The sequence below is a fragment of the Octopus bimaculoides genome, chromosome 4, assembly GCF_046866305.1.
Source record: "Octopus bimaculoides isolate indiv1 chromosome 4, ASM4686630v1, whole genome shotgun sequence".
NCBI lineage: Eukaryota > Metazoa > Mollusca > Cephalopoda > Octopoda > Octopodidae > Octopus > Octopus bimaculoides.
The window spans coordinates 23,615,481-23,625,480 of NC_142931.1; the positions used below are offsets into that span (position 1 = coordinate 23,615,481).

The window sequence follows — 10,000 nt, forward strand, 5'->3', positions numbered from 1 at the left end:
ATCAAATTCGGGGTTCAAGTACGATGAGCCAGTATTGCAATACCTCAGTCATTCGACTATCTCATCCCTACACCTCATAAATAAACAAATATATACTTTTAAAGTTCTTCGGTCTCTATTTCACCGCTGTATTGACTGTGTCTGTACTGAGTACTAAAATCACATAGATTTTTACTGTATATAAGTTCGTAAATGCAGGAAATTATATTATGGGGACGTAAGCTGAAACTAGTTGATTCTGCTGTCAACTTTAACATCTTTAAAAATGCACAATTTCTTATGACATTTCATATTGATTATAAAGCATTACAACTGTATTTCAGTGGTTATACAGGCTAGAAACGTGGTCAATGCATAGAGTTATGGAGAAAAGTATAGAAATTAAGCGGCATTTTAGACGCTGCAATACTAGAAAAACTGAAAGTGCAAAGACACCTATCGTCGAAAATAAAGTCCAGAAATATCATATGATAGGCATACAATGTGCCACCAATCTCTGCCCAAGACCATCCTAACATGAACTACTGAAGAGAAGAGAGAGATTGGCCGTCAAAGAATGGACTGGATACAACACTCTAGTTAACTGTATGCATGCAGCACAACACAGCCGTAACTCTCTCTCTCTCTCCCTCCCCCCTCTCTCTCCATCTCTCTCTCTCTGTTGAATTGTCAAGCTGTGTCCCACATGATTCAATCACCTCTACTGCTCTCGTCAGCCCATGTCTCTCATCCACCCAACCCCGATAACTCACGCTATATACTCTCTTCTTTGATTCGATATCCCAGAACTACAACTCTTTGTAGCGACAACCATAAACATGAATTTTATTCAAAGTGATGGGTAACGGTATCAATCCAAAATGTCCGAAAGAAACCCTAAACACTATTGACTATGTACATATGTATGCTTCTGTATATATGTATTTCATGTGTGTGTTGTTATGCGCATGCGCATTAGTGCGTTTCTCTGAATTTGCTTATGTGTGTGCATGCACGCACTCGAATATCAATCATTTCTGCTGCATTCACCAAATTAATATTGGGTCCATAAGTGAGTGCTTTTAATTAAAGTGAGTGCCTTTAATTAAATTATTAAGATAAAATTAAGCAACCGGAGAGTGTGGCAATACAAGAGAAATCTTCCTCCTACCATCTGAAGAAGGACGCTAATGTAGACCCAGATATTTTTAACAGCTTAGTCATAGAAAGAGCGGCAGCGTTTACAAATACTTTTAAAAACATCCAACAGTGTTGCTGTTAAAGTCACCCAAGAGCTAGGTATTGCTGTTGGTATGTGACACAGATTAAGTCTGCAAAGAAAAATAATATTCACTGAAAGACCTACAGGATGTTCGGAATAGTATAACCTTTCATCATAAGCCCGCTAAACAACCACAAGCCAGCAGTTTTAATTAAATTCATTAGTAGAACCGTCCAGTGGACAGAATTTTCTAGAAGTTAAGGCAAACCTCTGAACAGTTTTACATAAGTCGATAAACTTACAACCTCCATACTAAATGCCTTATATTTTCAAAATTTTAAGCGTCAATGTTCACGTTGTTGGATTTGTTAAACTATACACACACCAGCCCTCATTTATCAGGATTATCATCGCAAATATTATGCAATGACCATCCCATCATATTTTCGTAAATATTTCATACTTGATATATCTGGGACTACATTATCCAACATGATGGTCTTAGTGAGGAACAAGATGGAAATTTGCCAGTTATTTCTAGCAAATAGATAGAACATCGTGACAGTTCGTCAGTGGTATGCAGTTTCCAATATGAAGTCCTGCCCTGGTCCCAGAAGCTGCTGATTCCTCATTTATTGTTTATAAGCGTTTTCTCTTTCCTCCTGTTATATTTGCTCTCGTTTAGTTCTACCTTAACAGGCTTATGATATTATATATATACAGCGTTGGCCAAAACTCACTTGACAGTAAATCGAAACCATTTAATTCCAAGATTAACACAAAAAAATATTTTAAATGAGACTTCCTAATAAATAGACAAATTATTTACATTTGACGGATATTTGTCCTCATCTTGTTTGTTGTTAACACAACGTTTCGGCTGATATACCCTCCGGCCTTCATCAGGTGTCTTGGGGAAATTTCGAACTAGGGTTCTCATTCCTAGGGTATTTTTCGATGTTGTTGTTGTTGTTATTATTATTATTATTATTATTATTATTATTATTCAGTATTATAGACGAATGTTGAAAAAACGATGATTTTAACTCACAGCATTCAATTATAAAACATTCATAATTGGAACGAATAAATAAGATTAAGTATTTATGGAATTTTGATTTACTGCCTTGAACTGTTTTGGGTTAACCCCAGTGCTTATTCAAAGTTTATTATTTACACTTTAGCTCGCTGTTTGCAGAGCCGCGGAAGTAAAGAAACCTTCACTCGTTGTCAAGCAGTTAGGCGACAAGCCCAAACACGAAGACACATGCACACACACACAATCACACACACACACACACAAACACACACATATATATATATATATATATATATATATATATATATATATATATATATATATATATACATATATATATATATATAATGGGCGTTATATATTTGTTTGTGTGTGTGTGTGTGCATATGTGTGTATGTATGTATTTGTGTGGTGTGTGTGTGCATATGTGTGTATGTATGTATTTGTGTGGTGTGTGTGTGTATGTGTGTGTGTACGTACGAGTCAGCATCAATGCGTTCCTGGACTAGTTCGCCTATGTCTGGAATGCGCTAAAAGTTAGTTTTACACAATTTCCATCTGTTAAATGTGTTTAATATTAGTAAACATGCAACAGTACGGTTGAAATAAAACAACTGAGACTAATAATTTGTTTATACATGAATATGACTATGAAATATGTTCTAGCTTGCGTTCTGTTCAGCACAGCATATTTTTTTGCATACATGCATCAACTGTATGAGATACGCATAAGTATATATGTGTGTGTGTGTATGTAAATCTACATCCGTTTCTCGCAAACGAGTATGACTTGATAGCACTACCATGCTTTTGCTAATTATTTTAGGTGTCCATGTAATTGTGAGCAGGCACATATTCTTTTCTGCGTCCTTCCCACTTCATTTATAGAAACGTCTGGGATATGACACTTTGAAGGAGTGAGGGCTGCACCTGTGTTGGACTCGTTCATTATATATGGAACCCAAAAGGATGACGTGAGGAAGCACATTGCCAAACGAAGTATGGCAAAAAAAATCCCACACATATGTGTGTGTGTGTGTGTAAATGTATTTATGTATGCATAAATATATTGTTGTTGTTGTTGTTGTTGTTGGCACTCCGTCGCTTACGACGTCGAGGGTTCCAGTTGATCCGATCAACTGAACAGCCTACTCGTGAAATTAACATGCAAGTGACTGAGCACTCCACAGACACGTGTACCATTAACGTAGTTCTCGGGGATATTCAGCGTGACAGAGTGTGACAAGGCTGACCCTTTCAATTGCAGGTACAACAGAAACAGGAAGTAAGAGTGAGAGAAAGTTGTGGTGAAAGAGTATAGCAGGGTTCACCACCATCCCCTGCCAGAGCCTCGTGGAGCTTTAGGTGTTTTCGCTCAATAAACACTCACAACGCCCGGTCTTGGAATCGAAACCGCGATCCTATGACCGCGAATCCGCTGCCCTAACCACTGGGCCATTGCGCCTCCATGCATAAATATATACATGTATACATACAGGCGCAGGTGTGGCTGTGTGGTAAGAAGCTGACTTCCCAACCACATGGCTCCAGGATCAGTCCCACAACAAGTAGCAATACCACTACTGGGTTGTTATGGTTACTACCATCACAAGAATGACAACTGCTGCTGCCACTACTACCTAAACATTCACCTTTGCCTTATAGTGATATTAATGTTGATATAGCAACCGTAGAAACTAATGACAAATAGGGAGCCTGTCGTTGCTATCTCAACCTGTTGAGATACAAGCCAAATATCTCTCAATCACAATTTTTTTAAAGCGAACATTTTTTCATAAATAGTTCAAGATACCCCCCCCCCCCCAAAAAAGTCTAGGAAGTCATGGCAGGAATACATATGAACATTAGTCTGTTTAACCGGGGTTGGCTTGTAACAAAACAATTACAAAAGTAACAACTTACAAAAGGTTTATATGGTCGCTTCACCTACTTGACATAGATCCAAATGTCCCTTAAATCATACTATAGCATTTGAGAAAAGGGAAGGACACATAAGATAATGTATTGCTTATTTCCACTAAAAACACGGAACTGTGTTAGGTGGAATGTCTTTGATCAGAAGTCTATTCAACCGTGATTGACCTAGGGTTAAACAACAACAGCAGCAGTAACTACATCAGCCAACCAGAAATCCTCTACCCATTCGCTCAACCTACAAGAAATAGCAACCAAATCTTCGAGTCATACAAAGCCACCTTTAAAAAGACGAAAAAAAAAAAAAAGAAAGCAGAAAGTCGTTCTCATCAATGTACGCCTAGATACACCAATCCTTAAAACGAAATCATGAGGTATTTAAAATTAGATGGAGCGATAGATGTGTTCTTATTGATGTTAGCTATCTCATAGTTGGAAATCATTTGATCGTAAATCTATTCAATCAGGCTAGCCTGAACACTAATTCCACTCCAGCACAGCTATCACGACACTCCTACGATTGCCCTACCAAAGTTACTTCTAACATCGTAACGTGACTACACAGGGGAAAAGCTAAAGAAAATATTTTCTTCTCTTTTTTTTTAAAGAAGGTCTACCAACAAAAGAAATTATTTCTAAAATGACGTGAATTCCTTTTATTTAATTTTCTTTATTCTGAGGCTTCCAATTTAATTTGATGAGTTGATATGAAGATGCCGTATGAAGTGGTTATGATTGCCGTCTTAACGAGAAATTCCTTTGATCGCTTAATCTAATCTATATTTAATTCTCATACACCAATCTTAGAACTTTACAGCATCCATGCATTTATTCCTAGGAATGTAGGGTATCGGGGCTTCTAAATACACATCGAGAGATATATGAATGTCTTAAATAATAATATATAAACATACAAAGACATACACATATATGACTGTATATCTGTGTATGTATGTATACTTATTTATGTCTACGTATAAACGTGTGCGTGTGTGTGGGTGTGTGTGGGGGGGGGTGCTAGGGAAGGCTTGCGTGTGTTGTGATTTTTTTTACACTACCAACAAATAATGTAATATATATATATATATATATATACATAAATTTATACATAAAATAATGTGTACATATAAATATATGCACACATATATATACATATATGGTTATTTATACACATATATAAATGTCTATATATATATATATATATATATATATATATATATATGTATGAATGTATATGTATATATTTACATACATATATATATACGTATGTATATATCTATACGGATGTGTGTATATATACGTATGTATATATCTATACGGATGTGTGTATATATACATATATATATATAATATACGGATGTGTGTATATATACATATATATATATAATATACGGATGTGTATATATAATATACATACATATATATATATATATATATATATATATATATATATATATATATACATATATATATATAAAATATACGTATGTGTGTGTATATACATATATATATTCGCCATGATAGATCACTAGCCACTACACATTATTTTTTTTCTTTCCGTGTTCCTTTCTGTGGAAGAGCGTAGGCTCGAAACGTTAAAGACTTTTTCACTTCCCGAGCGTTATACTAATATATCTGGTTGTTTTGTACACCACCTGTCTTCGTCTTCTGTTTTTTCTGTGAATTCTCCCTATATATAATGTTTCGTGTTACGCTAAGAAGTGGTACACGGTGCCAGAATTTTCGACTCGATTCAAATATAATATGGCAAATGATTCAAAATCCCTTATAGAGTATCTGGTTAAGTGGATTCTGGGCCAACTGCCTTGGACTAGCATGGGGTTGTACAAGTTGTGATAATTAAGTCAAAAACTAAATAGTAATATTTTGAAACCATTTACTACGTATATTTTAGCTCCGTATAATATATAATTGGAAATACCTCCACTACGTAAGCTTGTTCTCAGTTGAAACATTTCAAAATATGATTCACTTGAGGGAAATATTTCAACGCATATGGTCAGAAGTGTAATTTGGCTCTGGCTACGAAGTTAGGAGGATTAATATGGATATTACAGAGGGGAGCGCTAAGCAGTGATAGGTAAAAATGTAATGTTATTATCAATCCGAACATGCTTGAGACACGTCCGAACCAGTGAACAAGCTATTCGCTGCGTTTTGTCACGGAAAATATGTCATTTGTTGACAAATGGCGTGTGTACACCCAGATAAGCTCGCAGCGCCGCCTACCCAGACTGTGAGATGCAAAGTTTTCGGAGTAGTTATCTCCTCCTCAGTTACAGACACCAGGCGTTACGAGCTGATTGAAGAGATTGATTCTCCTATGCTTTTCCAGTTGCCATTCAGCGGCCCACCGTAAGTAAATTACAGAGGGGGGCGCTAATAACTTGTACACCTGTTCGAACGCACCTCAAGCATATTCGGATTGATAATAAACATTACAATTTTACTTATCACTGCTTAGCGCTCCCCCTCTGTAATTTACTCAAGGTGAGCCGCTGCATAGCGCTGCCATGTGGCAACTCGAAACGCATAAGAGATTCACTCTTCAATCAGCTCGTAGTGCCGCCTGCCTGGTGTCTGTGACCGAAGAGGGGACAATTACTCTGAAAACCTTGCATTTCACAGTCTGCATAGGTGGTGCTGGTAGCTGATTTAGGTGTATACACCCCATTTGTCTACAAACGGTATGTACTTTCAGTGACAACGCAGTAAGCAGCTTGTTCACCGGTTCGAACGTGCTTCAAGCATATTCGGGCTGATAATAACATTATTAATATGGATACAATTCGTGGACCGACCGAAAGGTATGCATTAAAGGATTTCAAAATATTACTATTCGATTTGACTTCGTTTTAACAACTTTACATATATATATATATATATATATATATATATATATATATATATATATATATATATATACACACGTATTAACATATATATAATATATACATATAGATATATACACACGCAAGCATATATGTATACACATATGAGTATATATATATATATATATATAAGCTAGAAATTTTAAGTTCTTGTTCCTTGTTGCCCGATTTTAAATTTCAGTCTTTTAATCTTGACAAGTATGTAGAAACGATTATCTCCCTCACACTCAGTGGCCACCAGGAAATACCAGGTGCTCTTATTACATATATATTGGCTGATATATATATATGTGTGTGTGTGTTCTCCGACACAAAGAAACAGATAAAAAGTGTATGCACTAGAACGTGCATACACACTGTGTGTATCTCTCTCTCATACAAACACACACACACACACACGTATGTTTATGCGTGTGAAAGTTTGTAAATGTCATTTATACATATGTATGCGTGTTGATGTCAGATTCACAACAAACTAGACCTGTTAATGTTTACTTTGATTTGTTTTCTTATACATAATATCCTATTTGACTGCATTCATATATCACAACTAAATCTAATTTTTCTTTATCAGATATGTGGTTGTGTATTACTGGGCATTGGTATCTACACACGCGCCAATGACACGCCAGCCTGCATCACATCTTTAGGCAGCAACTTGTTTTTGCCTGTTGCTTTCATGCTTATAACCCTGGGCAGCATTGTCATCATACTGTCATTCCTCGGATGTTGCGGGGCAATCAAAGAGGTTCGCTGTATGCTTGCAACGGTAAGTTCCATTTCTGTTTAATTATTCAACTTCTTTCAAAAGAGAGTTTTTAATCTAGTACTTACATGTTATTAAGGTGGCGAACTGCACGCCGGGCGAAATTCTTAGCGATATTTCGTCTCTCTTTATGTTCAAAGTTCAAATTCCACCGAGGTTGATTTTGCCTTTCATCCTTTTGGAGTCGCTAAATTAAGTACTAGCTGCATTCTGGGGTCGATATAATCGACTGGCCCCCTCCGGCAAAAATTTCGGACTTTGTGCCTAGAGTAGAAAAGAATATTTACATGCTATTGTTTATAGCATTACCTATTTGGTGTTCAACTGTTAAAAATGAAATGTCTCACGTCTTTCAATGTTTCTGAATGCTAATGACGTAAAGTACACACAATTCTCACTGTTAAGAACAAAACTTCTTAAATGGAAAAAGAATTCCAAAATATTGTTTTCGTCTAATTGTTGAACATCTCGTATGCTTACAGATGTGGTTTTGGGTCCTACTAGTAGCCTTCGTTTTTAACTCTCAAAAGGAATTCTTTTTTAAACCCAGTACTTACACGCTTTAATTATAGTTTTATCTACTTCGAGTTACATGATTAAAAACGATTTATATATTTGCTTTAACAATTATTTATTTATTGCAGCTGTGAAGTTTACAGCTGTTTTTAATGTTACTACTCTGTGACGGCAATTTATAAAACTATTCTGAAAATGAAAGTCAGTCAAATAAAACTCCGACATACTAGAAATATTCAACGACCCTGTCTAATTCAACACCTAAACTGAAATTAAATACTCATAATATAATTCAACACCCAAGCAAAATTAAAGATTTCAGTAAAATTAATCAGGCGTGTAAATTCTTCACCCGAGTGAAATTCAACACCCAGGAAATATTTAACATTTAAGCATTTCATAAGACTAATTCCTATGGGAATATCCATCTAAAATGAAATCTACTTCTCTATTGCTTAAGTTATCTAGTTCTGTCTCGGTGCATGGCTTTGTGGTTGATTATTTTGTTCTCAACGATGTGGTCGCGGGTTCCATCCAAATCCACTGAATGTTCTATCATATCTTTAGGTTGATATAAGGCTAGAAGCTTGCCAAGTTTCTCCCCCAGTTCCTTGTAGATACAGTTTAATGAATCATAACTTTATAACGTAAACAGTATCTAAATAGAGCCAGAAAGTTGCGGATACAAATGTTAAGACGTTAAAAGCATTCAATATCCCTGGTTAAAGTTTATGTATTTTTTTTATAACCTGGTTAATCCATTGTCACTATAAGTTTCAAAATGGTTTGATTTATATCTATGTTTCTGTGACTCCAGACTACGGGCCTGAGTGTAGGAAAGAGATTTGTCTAACTCGTTGATGTGTTCTCAGTTTTAAACACCAGACTGCCCATATATTGGCCCGAGCCTCATCTGACTCTTTCATCGGCAGTACATGGAAAGCAGCTGGTATTACCCCACTGCAGTCAAACACCAAACACTTATTCTACGTCAAAACAAATGCGAATGAATTCCTACATCGACATTGCACAGTAATGACTATTTCTTAAAATTACCTATATTACAAGAAGAGTATTACTGCTTGGGATTTGAATACATGATAGAAAAGAAGTTTATTTTCATATTCTGTTAATCAAAACCACCACGGCGCATACTGATAGTAAGTAAACAAAATAGATAAAGGCTGATTTAAAAAAATAGTTCTATTTTTTCTTTTGGTTGTTGAACTTTTCAACCACTGCTCTAAAGTAATTCGCCTGTATAGAATTTATGTTGTCATATATGCATGTAAAGAATTTTCCTGTGATTGGTGATTTTCTGGTTTGTACTTGATTTGGTTTTGCTGTGTAATTTGGTTTCTTCATACAGAACATGCTGTATTAATGCCAAACTTAATGGTAGGCAACAAATTGCTAGATCTCTCTCTTTCTCCCAATATATATGTGTGTGTGTGTGTGTGTGTGTGTGCATATTTATGTATGTATATATTTGTTTGTATATATGTGCGTGTGTGATATATATATATATATAGAGAGAGAGAGAGAGAGATCACGCTCTTTCTATTTTATTCGATCATATAATGATTGATGCAAGTAATCATGCAGTAATACGAAGATTTTCAATATCTTGT

The 10,000-nt window shown here is 35.7% G+C and overlaps 1 protein-coding gene across 6 annotated transcripts in view; it reads left to right on the forward strand.

Moving 5' to 3' along the window:
• Positions 1 to 10,000, forward strand: part of LOC106882109 (tetraspanin-8-like) — a 719,463-nt gene that overhangs the window by 486,251 nt on the left and 223,212 nt on the right. For 5 of the 6 annotated variants that reach the window (XM_089350500.1, XM_089350501.1, XM_089350503.1 and 2 more), the window contains one exon: positions 7,662 to 7,856. In XM_089350500.1, the coding sequence (XP_089206626.1) occupies positions 7,662 to 7,856 (195 nt within the window). Of the gene's footprint in view, positions 1 to 6,458; positions 7,004 to 7,661; positions 7,857 to 10,000 lie in introns of those variants that run through there. The other variant, XM_089350505.1, reaches the window with a different exon arrangement.